The sequence below is a fragment of the Opisthocomus hoazin genome, chromosome 1, assembly GCF_030867145.1.
Source record: "Opisthocomus hoazin isolate bOpiHoa1 chromosome 1, bOpiHoa1.hap1, whole genome shotgun sequence".
Lineage (NCBI taxonomy): Eukaryota > Metazoa > Chordata > Aves > Opisthocomiformes > Opisthocomidae > Opisthocomus > Opisthocomus hoazin.
In genome coordinates, this window is record NC_134414.1 from 3,613,343 (window position 1) to 3,631,988 (window position 18,646).

Here is an 18,646-nt window from a genome sequence, read left to right on the forward strand (position 1 = left end):
AGCGATGGGTCGGCACCGCCGCAGCTTCCGTGCAGGCCTGGGACTGGGATGTCCCATGCTGTGGTTGGAGCACCCATATTTTTTTCCCCATCTTCCTGTCCCCACTGTGTTATCAGCACACTGGCAGCTCCATGCCTCCACGCAGGGTAGAGTCGCACCAGACAGGTTCAACTCACCCAACGGTCCTCAACGTACCATCTAATCCAGCTTGCTTCAGCATCCACTCGTTTCCAGCTCCCTGCAAATTCTGCTAGCAACATCCCTCTTTTTCTTCTCATGCCTCGGAAAAGATGTTAAAGGGGTTTAGGTAAACAGCAAGCTCCTTCCAGCTCCCACCAGGAACAGCCAGAACCTCCTCTCCCAGCTCTTCCCTTGCACAGGGCGGACTTGAAAAGCCCATTTGTAGCATAAGTCTGTGGGCAAGTTATCAAAGTGCTTAGAAAAATGGGGACGCGAAGCCCAAGTCAATGAAGTTATTTTACGTCTCCGCTGCAACAGCAACAGCTGAATTCAGGACTGTAGATCCTGGCCCCACATCAGGGCTAAAACTTATGGGAAAGTTCAGCCATGTCCTAAGCACAGACCCAGGAAATAAAGGCCAGCCTTGTCAGGGGCAAGGTGCTGTGTTACATCTCTGTTGCGTCTCATAAAGAATACATTCACCCTTTGGCAAAAACGAGGCTCTTTATCTTCATCTGTGAAGGAATCCGGCTGGCAGTTCGATACTGCCAACATCAATCCATCTGCGATCATGAATCAGGCTCCAAAAAACACGGGATTGGCTTGCAAATAATAAAACTTGGGTGCTTTTTATTTGCCTTCTGGTTCCTGAGCCTCTAGGTCAAACTCATTTCATGTTTTCTGGGCAACTGAGGAGAGGAGACGATTCCTTTTTTGGTTTTGGGTGGTTTTTCTTTTTGAATTAAAACTGAGATTCTCCTACAAACTACTGAATAAACAGCGTGGGCTCCAATAACAACCCCCGCCACGCAAGCCTCGTGGCAGGATCGTGAGCTGGCCAGACTGCAGGCTGGAGGAGCTGGCTCCACACCACACCTTCCCCTGGAAGTTTGCAGCCCTGCGGCCCCGACACTTGATCCGGCGCGTGTCTGTGGACCACGAGAAACGCGCAGGCGAGGGCTGCCAGCTGCAGGCGATGGAGCTGGAAACCTGCGGGGCCGCGAACCGTTGCAAGCCGGTCTAAAGAAATCCGTTCGCGGGAGCGAGCCCTGCCCTGGAGACGAGGGAGCTGCTGCCTCACTTCACACCAGGCTGCAAAAACACGTAGCCTGACGTGGTATCTTCTGCTCGGGTGCGAAGGCTGCCCATCCTGGGGAATGCGGGAGCAAATCCTGATTATCAGTCATCTCGCAGCGAAAACCACAGTCCTCATTGAAGCCCACCCCACCAACCCTCAGCCAGCTACACAATCCGAGCCGGCACCAAGCTCCTTTCGTCAAAGCAGGGAAAATCACCTCTCCTGAGTGGATTCTGCTTTTGTTTTTTCAACACAGGCTGTGGCATGAGGCCCTGAGCGAACGGTCACAGCCTCGTGGGAACTGTGGCCGGCGGGAGGGCAGAGGCGCTGGCACATGAAGTCGGGGTCGCCCAAAGCAGAGGAGAGATTCCTCTTGTAACTCCACAGTCTTCCTCCATCCCTGTCGATGGCTGGCGACCGTGTCCTTTATTTTTGTCACACATTCAAGGAGGACTTGATGTGTTCCACAGCAGCATGCCAGAGGTCCAAGCTAGAGTCAACGGAGATGGGGCCCTTCCATCCCAGTGAGACGGACACGAAATGGGATGACGCCTCTCTGCCATACTCCACAGGGTACAGCTAAATAGAGAAAAATCCTTATTTTCTTCATGCTGCAACTTCACAAAACTCGCATCTGATGCTTGGAGCCTCATGGGTTTCCTCTCCTCGCCTGGGGATCTGAAAGGTTGCTCATGCCACTTCTGCAGAGAGACCACAAGCTCATGGTACCTCCCCAGCCCCCAGCTCCAGCCCAGCCTCCTAGGAGGGTAAGAGTTGTGTCTTCAAAGCCCCTCATGAGCAGAAGACTTGCCACCACCGCTGGCAGCACAGCCTGAGCCCTGCCGCAGAGTTCACACAGGGCTGAGGCACAACCCTGAGTGATTCCCTCCATCTACTTTCCCACAGCACCTTGTTTTGGAGGGCTTCACCCTTCTCCCTCCCGCTGCCCTCACCAACGAGGGCTCTTCTCAGTTTTGTCATTTCTACGATGAGCTGCCATTGTGCTCCCTCTATAGAAGGATGAGGTCCTGCAAACTTCTGCTTGGAGACCATCAGCCATAGGTTGGATTCTCTGGAAATCCTTCCTATCAGCCCTTTTCCTATTTGTCGCTCTTTTCTGGCCCTTCCAGCAGGCAACAGCTATGAATTCTCCTCCATAGCCAAGAGTGGTCACCACAGAGACATCCATCTCCTCCACCTCTCAAAGCCCTGAGCCCACGCATGGGTCAGGCAGGAGTGTCAGAGTCCCATGCTGTTCAACAGCCCTCCTCTCTGCAGGGACAGGGAGTCCTGCCCCTCTGCCCCGCTCTGCTGAGACCCCCTGGGAGTCCTGCGTCCAGCTCTGGAGCCCTCAGCACAGGACAGAGCTGGAGCTGTGGGAGCGGGGCCAGAGGAGGCCCCAGCAATGATGCGAGGGCTGGAACCCCTGTGCTGGGAGGAAAGGCTGGGAGAGCTGGGGCTGCTCAGCCTGGGGAAGAGAAGGCTGCGGGGAGACCTTAGAGCAGCTGCCAGTGCCTGGAGGGGCTGCAAGAGAGCTGGAGAGGGGCTGTGACAAGGGCATGGAGTGATGGGACAAGGGGTGATGGCTTCAGACTGAAAGAGGGGAGATTTAGATCAGATCTAAGGAAGAAATTCTTCCCTGCGAGGATGGTGAGGCCCTGGCCCAGGTTGCCCAGAGAAGCTGTGGCTGCCCCCTTCCTGGCAGTGTTCTAGGCAAGGTTGGATGGCGCTTTGAGCACCCTGGGCTGGTGGAAGGGGTCCCTGCCCATGGCAGGGGGTTGGAACTGGATGGTCCTAAAGTCCTTTCCAACCCAAACCGTTCTGTGATTCTGATATAATGCTATGACAGAAGATACCAGGAGGCAGAGAGGAATATTTGGATAATTGGGGCTGATGGCTTGGGTGGCTCTGTTCCCCACTGGTCCCTCTGGGCACCACACAGAGATGGAGGTTTGGATGGGGAGACAAAACATCTCTCTCCGAGCAGCAGAGGCAATCCTGCCTCCTCTGCAGCTCCAGCTGGGGTGGGAAGAGGAGAGCTGGCAAGCATCCTTCAGGCTGAGCCTTGGTCTGTTTTTATGCTGGTCCTTCTCCTGCACTGGAGAAACGCTGTAATTCACAGCAGTGAAACCACGGGAGAGGAACTACCTCCTTCCCACGACTCATGGCGTAGCCCTTGGACTCCTCGCTGGGCTCGCTGCAGCCACCCCTGCAGCCGGTCTCCTGTGCCGCCCCGACCCAGGGCCTTGCTTTGCTTCAGTGATGGCAGGAGACACACCTCGCAAGCTTGGAGGTTGCACCTCAGCACTGAACATCTGGAGATGCAAGGAGACACCTTGCCTGCAAGCAACCAGCACCTCCTCATGAGGCAGCAGCTGGGGGAAGCTGCCTCCGGCTGCAAGTCTGGTACAGGGATCACCTTGTCTGATTTCTTGCTCCCATCCTGACGAGTGATTTGTGCTGGCGAGAGCTCCTCCTGAAGGTCTCTTAAAAGCAGCTGTGTTTGGGGGATGTTCAAGCAGAGCGTTCACTGTGGAGCAGTCTCGAAGATTGCTCTGTCCACTGGACCATGAGTGAAACTCCGCCTCACTCAGGAGCTTTATTGAGTCTCATACCACACTTCGAGCTGCAAAGACTGCCTACAGAGGACATTACCTCTCCTGAGGACATCACTCTTCTTCTCCCCACTCATGCTCTGGGGAAAAGGAGGAGCAGCCTTTACCTCTATCACCCTACAGCGATCTAACAACCTGCAGGACTTGTGCTGGAGGCAGCATAATTTGTCACAGCACCTTGAACGCAAAGTGTGTTCCCAAGGGCTCTGCGGAGTTGCAACAGGATCCGGTCAAACGCTGTGGGAGCACGTGCCAGCTCCGGGTTGCCAGCATCCGAGAACGTCTGTTCCCCATGCAAACAGCCATAATGACTGCAGGCAGCGGTTGCTTTCGCGTGAATCTGAGTGCTGGAGGACCTTCAACCGCTCTAAAGCTGCATCTTTGCGGGTTTAAGGCAGTCAACGACTGATGAAGCTTAAAAATATAATTTGCAGAATCACAGAATGGTAGGGGTTGGAAGGGACCTCTGTGGGTCATCTAGTCCAACCTCCTGCCAAAGCAGTGTCACCTACAGCAGGCTGCAGATGACCTTGTCCAGGGGGCTCTGGAATATCTCCAGAGAAGGAGACTCCACAGCCTCCCTGGGCAGCCTGGGCCAGTGCTCTGTCACCCTCAGAGGGAAGAAGTTCTTCCGCATCTTCAGCTGGAGCTTCCTCAGCTTCAGTTTGTGCCCGTTGCCCCTTGTCCTGTCACTGGGCACCACTGGAAAGAGTCTGGCCCCGTCCTCCTGACACCCACCCTGAAGAGATTCAGAGGCATTTCTAAGGTCCCCTCTCAGCCTTCTCTTCTCCAGGCTGAACAAGCCCAGCTCCCTCAGCCGCTCCTCGTAGGAGAGCTCCAGTCCCCTCACCATTCTTGTAGCCCTCTGTTGGACTCTCTCCACGCAGTCCAACCTGGAATGGGACATCTAGTAGGTTTTTTAGTGTCCAAGTATGTTGCCAAGCACAAGACCAACGTATGTAGATGGTCTATACTGAGCGATGAAGAGAGGACACTGAGTAAGAGATTCCTCTCCAGGGATTGAGATCAGCAACCAAAAAAGAGAGAGGGCTGAAGAGGGGCTGGGCAAATCAAGGGGGAAGAATAGAGAGAAAAAATGGGGGAGCACAGTGCCCTGTGCCTGTCCGTATCTCATGTCTGCACTGCAACACATCCCCACCTGCACCGCACGGCAGTGTCTGGCCAGGGCCGGGCATCATCGCTGGGAGGGCCACAAGGAGAAACGGTGGTGGTGAAACCCTGCCAGGTCCTGGGGAGAGGTGAGAAGTAGAGAAATGTTCCCCGGCAGGCTGGGCATGGCCGAGGTTTTGGCTTGGGGTGGCGGGAGATGAGGCTGGAGCCATGCATGGGCTTAGGATACCCTCTGCAGGTCAGCGCTGAGCTCCACACGTCCCGAGTCTGAGAACCACAGAAGGGTTTGGGATGGAAGCGACCTTCAGAGATCACCCAGTTCCAACCCCCTGCCATGGACGGGGACCCCTTCCACCAGCCCAGGGTGCTCAAAGCCCCGTCCAACCTGGCCTTGAACCCTGCCAGGGAGGGGGCAGCCACAGCTTCTCTGGGCAACCTGGGCCAGGGCCTCACCACCCTCACAGTGAAGAATTTCCTCCTTATATCCAACCTAAACCTCCCCTCTGTCAGTCTAAAGCCATCACCCCTTGCCCTGTCACCCCATGCCCTTGTCACAGCCCCTCTCCAGCTCTCTCGCAGCCCCTCCAGGCACTGGCAGCTGCTCTAAGGTCTCCCCGCAGCCTTCTCCTCCCCAGGCTGAGCAGCCCCAGCTCTCCCAGCCTTTCCTCCCAGCAGAGGGGTTCCAGCCCTCGCATCATTGCTGGGGCCTCCTCTGGCCCCGCTCCCACAGCTCCAGCTCTGTCCTGTGCTGAGGGCTCCAGAGCTGGACGCAGGACTCCCGGGGGGTCTCAGCAGAGCGGAGCAGAGGGGCAGGACTCCCTGTCCCTGCAGAGAGGAGGGTGTCGAGCAGGATGAGACAGGAGTAGGACTCTGACACTCCTGCCCGACCCATGAGTGGGTGAAAAATTTCTTCCTTCCATCCAATGTGAACCCAGTCTCTTTCAGTTTAAAACTGTTGCCCCTTTCAGGGGTTTGGGTTGGAAGAGAAATTGGAGCCACGGAAACCAAGTTCTCTCCAGGGTAGGTGGGATGCACAGGAGTAACCGTGCCCCGGGCTGCATCCCCAGCAGCGTGGGCACAGGGCAAGGGAGGGGATTCTGCCCCTCTGCCCCGCTCTGCTGAGACCCCCCGGGAGTCCTGCGTCCAGCTCTGGAGCCCTCAGCACAGGACAGAGCTGGAGCTGTGGGAGCGGGGCCAGAGGAGGCCCCAGCAGTGATGCGAGGGCTGGAACCCCTGTGCTGGGAGGAAAGGCTGGGAGAGCTGGGGCTGCTCAGCCTGGGGAGGAGAAGGCTGCGGGGAGACCTTACTTCAGCCTTCCAGTGCTTAAAGGGGGCTGGGGACAAACTTTTCAGCAGGGCCTGTTGTGATAGGACAAGGAGCAATGGCTTTAAACTAAGGTAGATTTAGACTGGATATAAGGAAGAAATTTTTTACCGTGAGGGTGGTGAAACCTTGGCATAGGTTACCCAGAGAGGTGGGAGATGCCCCATCCCTGGGAACATTCCAGGCCTGGTTGGATGGAGCTCTGAGCACCCTGATCCAGTTGAAGATGTCCCTGCTCACTGCAGGGGGGTTGGGCTAGATGGCCTCTAAAGGTCCCTTCCAGCCCAAAGCATTCTATGATTCTAATTTGGCAGAAAATCTGTCAGAGATCCCTTTCCAAATCCACGGTTGCTGGACCTCTGCAGAAAGCTAAATCTCTGCACGGTGGCTTGCTGCATAAGCGGCTGTGGTGGGGAAATGTCTCCTCTCCCCATGTTCTCTGTTCCTCTCCGAGGGCTCTCCAGGCCCCATCTGCCAAGCCAGGCTGATCCCAGGGAGTGGGCAGCTTTGTCGGGGGCCAGGGTGTCCACGGGGATAACGTGCCCCATCTGACCCTGTCTAGCAGCAGCATCTTCAGGAGGCACCCGAGCTGCTGGACTAAGTCCAGACCCAGCACCAAACCACCGCCTCCTTCGCATCATCATTCATCTTCACAAAGTCACGACGATTTTTTTTTGTTTCCTGGAAATTAAGCTTTTGTCAGCCGGCATTTTGTGGATCCCCACAGCAGCGAGGATCGATGCACTGATATCCTTTTAGTCATTCAACAGCTAAACTAGAGACGCCTAAAGCAGAACTGTGGGTGAGACAGACGGCAAGTAAATGATAACCCCTAGCACGTTCCTGGCTCGCATTCAGAGGCTCTTTCTTGGGCTCGGGTCTTGCCTTCCTCTCTCCAGCTGTGGGTCTTTCAGGGAGGCCCAGAGGCGTAGGGCTTCACCTCCAACTCTGCAGCCACAGTTGCTCTGCTGCCAACTCAATGTCTAGGGTAGCTGAAAGCCTTCATCGGAGAGGGACCTGACACTAAAATATGGTAAAAAGACAGATTGTTTTAGTGCCCCAGTAAGCAGATGAAAAGCAGAAGTACAAGAGATTTCCATAGCAACCAGTGCAGAGGCTCTGCCTCTCTGATTTTCTCTGCTTCACCTTCCTTGCACACTGATAATCCAGGGGTGCTGGTACGATCGCTGACCCCGCTCGAAAGGGATGGCCTTAAAGGAGGATCAGAGAGCACGCGATGGAGCCGGGTGGACAGAAATCCCCGGCACCGGCTCCTTCGCCAAAGGAAGCACCAAGTTACTCTGGAGGGGGATTCTGAACAGAATCACAGAATGGTCGGGGTTGGAAGGGCCCTCTGTGTGTCACCCAGCCCAACCCCCTGCCGAAGCAGGGTCACCCAGAGCAGGCTGCACAGCACCGCGTCCAGGTGGGTCTGGAATATCTCCAGAGAAGAAGACTTCACAGCCCCTCTGGGCAGCCTGTTCCAGGGCTCCGTCAAACCTAAGGCTTGCTTAAAAATGCCACAGAAAATATCAGTTCTCCAAGCTGATTCAAGCCCCTGAATGTAGAAACCCGCAAAGCCAAGTCACGCTCTCAGGGTCCCGAGTACAACGGCCATCGCGGTGACATCCAGCCCAAGCGCTACTAAAATCAGCGTTTCAGGCAACACGCAGGAAGGCGAGAGCTCCGTTTGACTTCAAAATAAAGACTTGATGCACCTTTGGTCTTCCCAGGAAATAAAAAAAACAAAGATAAAGTCACCCTTGGCCAAGCTGAGGGCTAAGCAAGAAGTCCTTGCACACCTGAAGATGAAGCTGGTAGGAAGCAGCGTCCTGGGGGAAGCTGATGAAGCGGCTGGGCTGGAGAGCACGGAGCAGCAGCAACCAGGGGCATCGAAGCAGGACCGTGGCTGAGGCAGCCCTGTGAGAAGAAACATGTCTTCTGAGCTGTGCTGGCATTTGAGATCCCTTTCTTTACTTATGATAAAAATATGTCATAGAAACAAATACTTGTTCAGAGACGATGGCAGGTAGGGGGAGACATCCCAGCGAGACCGGACAAGTCCCAGGTTTAGATTTCAATAAGAGAAATTCAGGTAAAAGAGTGAGAAACTAAAAGATTGGGACTGATCATTTGGGTAGGCTTCAGGTCCTCACTGCTGGAGATCTTCGAGAAGAGGCTGAATGCATCTGTCAGCGATGACACAGGCAGAGCTACCTCGGACTGAAGAGTAGAAGCAGCCATGTCCAGCCCTCTGACCGCAAGCTGCCATGCAGCAGAGGTTTAGTTCTGATGGTCAACAGGGCATCCACACCACGTGCCACGCTGGGACACAAACCACCTCCCAACATCCCACCTAACAAACAGATTAACACACCAGGGGAGCATCTCTGAGCTCAAAGACCTCTCCTGCACCGACAGCCAGACACACCAGAAGGACGGGATGCCATCCAGAGGGACCTGGACAGGCTCAAGGAGTGGGGCTGTGTGAACCTCATGAGGTTCAACAAGGCCAAGGGCAAGGTCCTGCACCTGGGTCGGGGCAACCCCTGGGTCCAACACAGGGTGGGGGATGAAGGGATGGAGAGCAGCCCTGCCAAGAAGGACTTGGGGGTGCTGGGGGATGAGAAGCTGGCCATGACCTGGCAGTGTGTGCTGGCAGCCCCGAAGGCCAACCGTGCCCTGGGCTGCATCCCCAGCAGCGTGGGCACAGGGCGAGGGAGGGGATTCTGCCCCTCTGCCCCGCTCTGCTGAGACCCCCCGGGAGTCCTGCGTCCAGCTCTGGAGCCCTCAGCACAGGACAGAGCTGGAGCTGTGGGAGCGGGGCCAGAGGAGGCCCCAGCAATGATGCGAGGGCTGGAACCCCTCTGCTGGGAGGAAAGGCTGGGAGAGCTGGGGCTGCTCAGCCTGGAGAGGAGAAGGCTCCGAGGAGACCTTATTGCGGCCTTTCAGTAGCTGAAGGGGCCTATAGGAAAGATGGGGAAAATCTTTTTAGCAAGGCCTGTTGTGAGAGAACAAGGAGTAATGGCTTTAAACTAAGGGAGGGGAGATACAGACTGGATATAAGGAAGAAATTTTTTACCACGAGAGTGGTGAAATCCTGGCACAGGTTGCCCAGAGAGGTAGTGGAGACGGGGCTCTGAGCAAGCTGATCAGCTGGAGATGTCCCTGCTCACTGCAGGGGGTTGGGCTAGATGGCCTCTAAAGGTCCCAAAGCATTCTGTGATTCTGTGATACAGCCCTGAAGGAGCAGGGAGCGTGGGTAAAAATCAGTCCAGCACCCCTGGTTGTCTGGACTGGGGTGCAATTCCCTCAAATACATTCGCTGCTGGTTGTTAAGAGCATGAGGCATTAGAAAGCAGGGTGTGCAAACCTGAGGCACGGGTTCCCTGTGCTCTGTCCTGCTCAGCACACAGCTTCGCAAGAAAAAAAAAGTTAACTCCCCAAACAGATGCCCCAAAAACATGCGCTTGACCTGATGGTTTGGTGGCATTTACTGCTACCTCGTGCACGTCCCATCCAACCCGCTGCCCTGCCCCTCCACGATGGCTTCACGAAGCTTTTGGTCATCCCTGCGGGAGTGGGTGGCTCTCCCACTAACACTGTCTCAGCAATGTAGAGGTCCCCAGAGGTGTTGCTACCCTTGATCCAAAACCTGAGCACTCTACTCAGCTGCAGATAAATAAACTCCAACTACACCGCAGCGATGAGGAGCTGCTGGAGGTATCAGAAGGATGGAGAGGCACCAGAGAGGTCTGGCAGCCATGGCAACCTAAAACCAAGAGAGAACAAATCTCCTGAAAAATTCCCTAAATCTCTATTACGTCCATCTTCCCCTCATTCCCAGGGCACACAAGAACAGTCAAACTTGTGGTGGGTGACTGACAAAGTCCAGATTGTCCCACGTCCTCCTTCCCTAGTCTGGCTGAAGAAACAAAACAGCCTCTCCCGCTCCCCGTGTGAGTCGCAACACCCCAACCTCAGCCCCCACCGCTGGTGTAGGAAAGAGCAGACTCACCCCAGGAGAAGTTCTGGGACAATGTGACCGGGATGGTTCATCCCCCTCTTCCTTCCCTGCTAACTCATCTCCCAGGATGCTGAGATGCTACCAAGTGTCCTATGCACTCGGCGCTGCACAAATATCGAAGCAGGGGTCCAGGATCAACTTCAGCAGAGAGACAAGACGCCTTCCCAACCCAGCACACGTGACAACCTGGAAAGCAGAAGAGCTGGTGAGCTGGCCAGGCCTCCTGCTTGCACGGGTGCTGTGCATCTCCCACTCCTCACATCTAACACCCCAACAAGCTATGGCCCAACCTCACAAGCCTGCATGCCACCTCGCTTGTGCCAGGCCAGCTCGGAGGCGTGCTGGTGGGCTTTCCAAGCAGATATCCATCTCAGACTCCCCACGAGAAGCCCAGAGTTTGAAGCAATTTAGGTGTCTGGAGGGGGAGACAGGCACCGGGTGGGATTTTGACAGCACAGAGGTGGTGGCAGCAAGGGCCCTCACCCAACCACCCGCTCCCACCCCTTCCTGGTGTGCCATGCCGCTTGTGGTATGTGTCACAGCAATTTGAGGCTCCACAGATGGAGCCTGTAGCTACTAACAAATTAAATAGTCCTTACCCAGGCTAAAGCCACACTGTTAAGTGCTTTATTCCTTCCCAGACAGCGTGACTGCATCTAAACTACTTTTGAAGAACAACCTGTGGCCCCAGTAACCTCAAAAACATGCCTGGGGATGGGCTGGGTTAGCAGGGGGCCAGTTTTTGGAGACCAAAACTGTACCAAGGATCTTTCTAACAATTCCCTGGGATGCTTTGGGACATAACACAAACCCCTCCCTGGGATCTGACTCGCTCCCCAACCCCAGCACTTCAATTCAGGGAGCAGCTGTGCCATGGCAGCTCCGAGTCGAGAATCCTCCGTTACCAGCCTGAGGCGGGAGGAAGGGATGCAGGTTAACGGGGCCAGGAGGGACACCAAGACAAGAATTACGGAAGATTTATGTCCAACAACAGAAAAAAAAAAAAAAAAAGCCCTTTCTGATGGCAGGGATAAGCTCAGCCAGTCGCCTGGCAGGGAGGTGGGTTGCCAGCACTGGAGGTCTTTCAGAAGAGGATGACCAAGCATTGCTCAGGAGTGACTCGGGCTGAGCTGATCCCGCTGCCGGGAAAGGGGGTGACTGAATAACCCCATGGGAACCTTGCCAGCTGGATTTTCCATGAGTCCTGCACCCCCTCGGGCAATGCTGGGATGTGATATCACACGGATCTGAAACTCCAAGTAGCATTTGTCTTTAATAACCAACCACTCAGCTTAGTCCCCTGTCACCAGCAACATGGCAGGGGGGTTTGTATTCCCCCAACTATTGAGGAAAGCACACGCATCTGGACGCCACAGCTCCTCTCCTCAACCATTCCCTCCTGGAAGAGCATCCCTCTGCAAACCCTGCCCGGAGGAGGAAGGGAAAAACGGGAGCCACCGTGAAATAGATCCCAGGAATCAGCTCCCAAGGCAGCTGATAACCCCACAGGGATGGAGTTGGGGTTCGCTGTACACAAGGAGCTCGTCCCTGCCAGCAGCCAGTACCCCTTGCTCATGCCCACGCCTTGCTGTCTTGCTTATTTTCAAAGCCTGTTTGCAGCCTCTTTTTCCCTGCCCACCCTGCTCTGGCTGCACATCCCACAGAATCACAGAATAGTAGGGGTTGGAAGGGACCTCTGTGGGTCATCTAGTCCAACCCTCCTGCCGAAGCAGGGTCACCTACAGCAGGCTGCACAGGACCTTGTCCAGGCGGGTCTTGAATATCTCCAGAGAAGGAGACTCCACAATCTCCCTGGGCAGCCTGGGCCAGGGCTCCGTCACCCTCAGAGGGAAGAAGTTCTTCCTCATCTTCAGATGGAACTTCCTGTGCCTCAGTTTGTGCCCATTGCCCCTTGTCCTGTCGCTGGGCACCACTGGAAAGAGCTTGGCCCCATCCTCCTGACACCCACCCTGCAGATATTTGTAAGCATTTATAAGGTCCCCTCGCAGCCTTCTCTTCTTCAGGCTGAACAAGCCCAGTTCCCTCAACCTCTCCTTGTAGGGGAGATGTTCCAGTCCCCTCGTCATCCTCGTAGCCCTCCACTGGACTCTCTCCAGTAGCTCCTCATCTTTCTTGAACTGGGGAGCCCAGCACTGGACACAGCACTGCAGATGGGACCTCCCCAGGGCAGTGTAGAGGGGAAGGAGAACCTCCCTCGTCCTGCTGGCCACACTCTTCTTGATGCACCCCAGGATCCCATTGGCTTTCTTGGCAGCCAGGGCACACCCCTCTACGCCAGCTCTGTTTTGCAACCTCTTTCCCACACCCTTCCCCTAAAAAAGACCCCACAATGATTAAATGTGATTTTGGATCTCTTCCTCCAAGGCTCCCCAAAAAGATGCGGCACCTCACAGCAGGAAAGCAGTTCAAAGCCTTTCTCCCTCAGCAAAAGCTGTTTGTTAAATCATCAGTCTGCTCCCTGAGCGTTGAAGGTCTCCTCCTCGTTTGCTAATCGCTTAATGCTGCAGGCCAAACACTGTCGGTCTTCCTTCAAAAATGACTGCTCCTTACATTAAACCTCCGAGGAGTATTTGTTAAATGTTGTTAACGAAAATAATCAACTCTGCATCGCTCAGCCCTCAAACGCTGACAGCAGCAGACGCACGGCAGCGTTGTCCCTGCTGCTGCAAGCGCTGCAGGTAGGAGTGCACCTTCGTAAGGGTTTTATCCCGGTTTCTTAGCTTGGGCTAAGGAAGCCTTGCAGGTCTAATCGCTCCTGAATCAGCTGGCCCTTCCAACCAGCCTGACGGGAAGATCAAAATCTCAAGGGTATTGCACGTTAAAATATCCTGTGCAAACAGGAGCTGGGTGTAAGAAATGTAAATTAGTGCCCTGCACTAACTGGGATGTATTACCAGACACCAGAGAATCCACAAGGAACAGAGCTTCACAGGCTCTGTGTTGGAAGCGGATCATTTCAGGGATGTGATTTCCTAAACCTCCCCACCCCTCACCCCCCAGGAGCTCACACCCTAGCTTAAGCAAGAGCAGGACCTGCCCCACCACCCCTCCCACCCCTCCTCAGGGAGTTCTTTAGCAGAACTGAAAAAACTCCAGATGAATTTTAAGCCCCTGTTTCAAGCAGCAGTGGAAGATGATGGGTTGGGGGTGACCTGGGATTTTGGGGACATGGCTGCTAGGCTGGCCTGAGGCCGCAAGTGGGGGGATTTGGGTTCCTGCAGACCCCATGACTGTGGAACCAAGCACTGCAAAAATGCTGACTGATTATCTACAAGCAGGTATTGAAGAATCACAGAATCCCAGCATGGCAGGGGTTGGAAGGGACCTCTGGGGATCCCCCAGCCCAACCCCCTGCCCAAGCAGGGTCACCCAGAGCAGGCTGCACAGGACCACGTTCAGCCGGGTCTTGAATATCTCCAGAGAAGGAGACTGCACAGCCCCTCTGGGCAGCCTGGGCCAGGGCTCCATCACCCTCAGAGGGAAGAAGTTCTTCCTCGTCTCCAGCTGGAACTTCCTCAGCTTCCGTTTGTGCCCGTTGCCCCTTGTCCTGTTGCTGGGCACCACTGGAAAGAGTCTGGCCCCATCCTCCTGACACCCACCCTGAAGAGATTTATCGGCATTTCTAAGGTCCCCTCTCAGACTTCTCTTCTCCAGGCTGAACAAGCCCAGCTCCCTCAGCCTCTCCTCGTAGGAGAGATGCTCCAGTCCCCTCACCATCCTTGTAGCCCTCCGCTGGACTCTCTCCAGTAGCTCCTCATCTTCCTTGAACTGGGGAGCCCAGCACTGGACACAGTATTGCAGATGGGGAGTACCACACATTACCCAGAAAAGGGTATATACAAATATATAACCCAGGAAGGTTTAAACTAAAGGGTTGGTGCGGTACTGGCCCCTGTGCTCTGCCACTTTATAACCTGCTGATCTCATCTGTGGAGCTCCTGGACTTTTCTAGCCAGGATGGGAAGCCCTCCACCACTTGGCCTTGCGACGTCCAAGTCAAGCTGTGCCTAACGAGTGCCAAGGAGCCCAAAAAGGAGAACGTGCTGTGGACAGAAGGAAGAGAAACTGTCAGCAACAGCAAACCAAGACAGCAAAGGATTGTTTGCACATGGGGATTTCGTGGTGTCTGAAGACCCACCACCTGATCATGTCGGAGGAGGAGGCCGGGAGTGGCTGGAGGGCTGCGTCCTCCCCACAGACACACTCTGGGGCTGCCAAGAGCCCCCAGCCATAAAACCCCTGAGGTTCAAAGCAGCTCCATGGAACCCACACCAGCTGCAACAACCCAGGATTACACCCTTCACCTGGAATAGGAGATATATCCCCCTCACCGAAGCACCCAGGAAAGCTGGAATAGGAGATGTATCCCCCTCACAACCGCAGAGGAGCCCCCCATGGCGGGCCACGGCCTGGAGAGCTGCGGTTTGCTGAAGGAGAGCGCGGCCGCCCTGCCCTGGGCCCTCGCCGGGGTTGCGGAGGTGACATCGGCCTCCTCCGGGTCAGCGCTCCCGCTCCGCAGCCCCTCACACCGCGCCCGGGCTCTGTGAGGCGAAACCACCCGGCCCCGGCCCCGGCCCCGGCCCCGGCCCCGGCCCCGGCCCCGGCCCCGGCCCCGGCCCCGGCCCCGGCCCCGGCCCCGGCCCCGGCCCCGGCCCCGGCCCCGGCCCCGCCGCACCGAGCGGCCTCCAGCTACTAAGGGAGCAGAGAGGCGGCCCTTCCTTATATAGCCGCGACTCATGAATATTCAACAAGAGGGCGCGGCCGACGCGGAGTGGCCGCAGAAGCGCCGCGGCGCTCATGAATATGAAGCAGGGGGGTGGCGCCTCGTTATGAATTATGTGTGATGGGCGGGGCCTCCCCGCCCCCAACGCTCTGTCCCTCCAAAGCGTGAGAAGATGGCGGCGGCGGCGGCGGGCCCGGGCGGTCGGGCCGCGGTGCAGGCGCGGCGGGGGAGGAGGCGGCGGGGACGGCCCGGGGCGACGGCGGCGGGGGAGGAAGAGGAGGAGGAGGAGTGCCCGGTTTGCCGGCAGCCGCTGGCGGAGGCGGTGACGCCGCCCTGCCGCCACTCGCTTTGCCTCGCCTGCTTCCAGCGTTGCCTGCAGGGCCCGGGCCTCTGCTGCCCGCTCTGCCGCAGCCGCCTCTCCACCTGGGCCCGTCGCCAGCAGGCCCGGCCCGAGCCCGCCGCCACCACGGCCGCCGCAGGAGGAGGAGGAGGAGGAGGAGGAGGAGGAGGAGGAGGGGAGCAGCGGCCGCCGGACCCAGGTGCGCCGAGTTTGCCGCCAAGGCGGTTGCGCCGAGTTCTCAGCGGGCGCCAAGCCCGGGCGGGAGAGCGGCGAGGCCGAGCCCACCTTCCTTCGCGGCGGTGGGAGATGGGCCTGGAGGCCTTCTCGTGGTGGTGGGCCTCGAGGCCTGCGGACGCGCGGCTTTTCCCCGCTTCGCCGTGCCCGGCAGCGTCGGCGATGGGGTGAGGGCAGGGCGGCTCCCGTGGAGCAGCGGCGAGGTGTGAAGGCTGGGTGGGAGCCGGTTGCCGGCAGCGTCTCGCCCCGTTCTCAGCACCCACGGGTCTAAACACACCCAGCGTGGAGCAGGGCTGGGTTTGGACCCCGGAATAGCGAACGGGCAATTATTTTTATCATAAAGTTGTCCTAAAAGTGGCTGGGTATGGTGGTGCTGCCCGTCGGAAGGGCTGGTGGAAGTCGGGCGGGTTTCTGCCACGTCGGGAGCGGAAAGCTTTTGCGCCGTGGGAAGTCCCGGTCCCTTGTTGACATAAAAAAAGTCCATCGTTTCTGAGGTCACAGCTTTCTGTCGCGCGCTTCCTCCCCGCCTCGACAGCCGGCAGCCTTCCTCAACTCCTAGAAAACCGTTCCCTGCCTACCGCTTAAAATAAACCCTCGTTTGAGGCGGCGGCGTTGCTCTTTCCCGGTGGAAGGATGCAGAAGACGCGCACCTTGCCGCTGTCAAAACCTCCCGGAGCGCCGGGATCTTCTGCCGGCGCCGCGGTGCGTCTCGGTTGGAGAGGGGACGCGGCAGCGCTGGCAGAGATCGGCTGCCCACGCCGCACCTACGCGAGCGCTTCGCCGACGTCGCGGCGCTGGTGGGAGCCCTGGAGAGCAGACGAGGCTTTAAGCCACGGTTGAACGTCCTTTTAACCGTCCAGCCGTGCCCTGACCGTTCCTTTTCCAGCGCGTTACTGGTCTCCCGGTTCACGCTCGTGTCAGCGTCCTCTAATTTGCTATGGGAAAAATTGGCAGGATGAGCTTAAACGGCTTAAATTGGTGGTTTGAAGTAACCCCGCTAACCTTTGCTGGAAGCAAACTGGGAAGCCTTCGCGCAGAAGGATTTGCTGAATCAATGAGCAGACGGGCTGTCCGGAGGGAGCCGAGCCAAACGGCTGGGAGCGATTCCTCCTCCCCGGCCCAGCCGGAGGAGGGACAGCAGAAACTCCCCGAGTCAATCTATGCTCCAAGGTGGTTGTGTTGGTCACGCTTAAATATACTCGCTTTGGTCCGACCTAGCTTGAAAGAAAATACCCAGCCGTGCTGCAGGAGTGCGTATGCAGTGCCTTGGTTGTTTTTCTATAAGAAAAATTAGTTTTAGTTCTCTGCTTGCCTTGAATTGTCCGAGATGTGGATGCTTTGCAGCAGGGCACCCCGTCACCCTGTTGGTTGTCGTTTTCTGCCTGCCCAAACTTCCTAAAGCTCTGGAGGTGTCTTGGAGAGAATCGTGGGGGGTCTTAGAATCACAGAATCACAGAATAGTAGGGGTTGGAAGGGACCTCTGTGGGTCATCTAGTCCAACCCCCTGCCGAAGCAGGGTCACCTACAGCAGGCTGCACAGGACCTTGTCCAGGCGGGTCTTGAATATCTCCAGAGAAGGAGACTCCACAACCTCCCTGGGCAGCCTGTTCCAGTGCTCCGTCACCCTCAGAGGGAAGAAGTTCTTCCTCATGTTCAGACAGAACTTCCTGTGCCTCAGTTTGTGCCCATTGCCCCTTGTCCTGTCACTGGGCACCACTGAAAAGAGCTTGGCCCCATCCTCCCGACACCCACCCTTCAGATACTTGTAAGCATTTATAAGGTCCCCTCGCAGCCTTCTCTTCTTCAGGCTGAACAAGCCCAGTTCCCTCAACCTCTCCTCGTAGGGGAGATGTTCCAGTCCCCTCATCATCCTCATAGCCCTCCGCTGGACTCTCTCCAGTAGCTCTTCATCTCTCTTGAACTGGGGAGCCCAGAACTGGACACAGTACTCTAGATGGGGCCTCACTAGGGCAGTGTAGAGGGGAAGGAGAACCTCCCTTGTCCTGCTGGCCACACTCTTCTTGATGCACCCCAGGATCCCATTGGCTTTCTTGGCAGCCAGGGCACGCTGCTGGCTCATGGTCACCCTGTCGTCCACCAGGACGCACAGGTCCCTCTCTGCAGAGCTGCTCTCCAGCAGGTCAGCCCCAGCCTGTCCTGGTGCCTGGGGTTGTTCCTCCCCAGGTGCAGGACCCTGCATTTGGCTTTGTTGAACCTCATCAGGTTCCTCTCTGCCCAACTCTCCAGCCTATCCAGGTCACGCTGAATGGCAGCACAGCCTGCTGGTGTATCCACCACTCCTCCCAGTTTGGTGTCATCAGCAAACTTGCTGAGGGTACTGAGAAGCGCCGAGAAGCGTGAGGTGTGCCCCCCAAACGCGGGTGGACACGTGCATCTGAGCCGTCACCTTGTACGCCTCGAGCGCGGCTTTGTCGTGGGCGCTCTGAATTGGGCCGGACCAACCCCTGCCCGCCCTGCGCTCTGGTCGCGTTTCGTGCCGTAGACCTCGCCGCCGTAAAATTGTGCTTAGAGCTGTGGAGCGGTTGAGTTAACAGCCGATGAGGGGAGCTAAAATGAGCTGTGATCTTGAACGGCGTTTCTGCTGCGTTTCCAGCTTAGGCTCGAGCTTGTCCTCAAGCAGCACCGGACGGGTGCGTCGGGCTAAAAGCCGTGGAGATAATTGGCCACTTGTGTTGTAAGTTGGGCTAATGGCGTGGAAATCAAAGGTAGCCGATCCGTTACGAACGGTAACCTCCTACGCGCAGAGAGCGAGCAGTGGATCTGGTTTATCTTGCCGTTAGCGAGGCTTGTTGGAGAATCACAGCAAAGCTGGGGTTGGCAGGGGCCTCTCGAGACCCAACCCCTGCTCAAGGCAGGGTGACCAGCGGCAGATTGCCCAGGACAGTGTCCCGTTGGGCTTTCACTGTCTCCGAGATTGGAGACTTTGCAGCTTCTCTGGGCAACCTGGGTCAGT

At 56.7% G+C, this 18,646-nt stretch overlaps 2 protein-coding genes across 2 annotated transcripts in view; one reads left to right on the forward strand and one right to left on the reverse strand.

The window, feature by feature from the left end:
- CHRDL2 (chordin like 2) overlaps positions 1-8,599 on the reverse strand; it is a 43,003-nt gene extending 34,404 nt beyond the window's left edge. Inside the window, 3 exon segments of the mRNA XM_075421429.1 lie at positions 8,130-8,203; positions 8,206-8,247; positions 8,545-8,599. Of these exon segments, the coding sequence (XP_075277544.1) occupies positions 8,130-8,203; positions 8,206-8,247; positions 8,545-8,599 (171 nt within the window).
- Positions 8,600-15,270: 6,671 nt separating this feature from the next.
- The window catches only part of RNF169 (ring finger protein 169), a 36,897-nt gene continuing 33,521 nt past the window's right edge, over positions 15,271-18,646 (forward strand). Inside the window, exon 1 of the mRNA XM_075414781.1 lies at positions 15,271-15,637. Coding sequence (XP_075270896.1) covers positions 15,271-15,637 — 367 coding nt within the window. The remainder of the gene's footprint in view (positions 15,638-18,646) is intronic.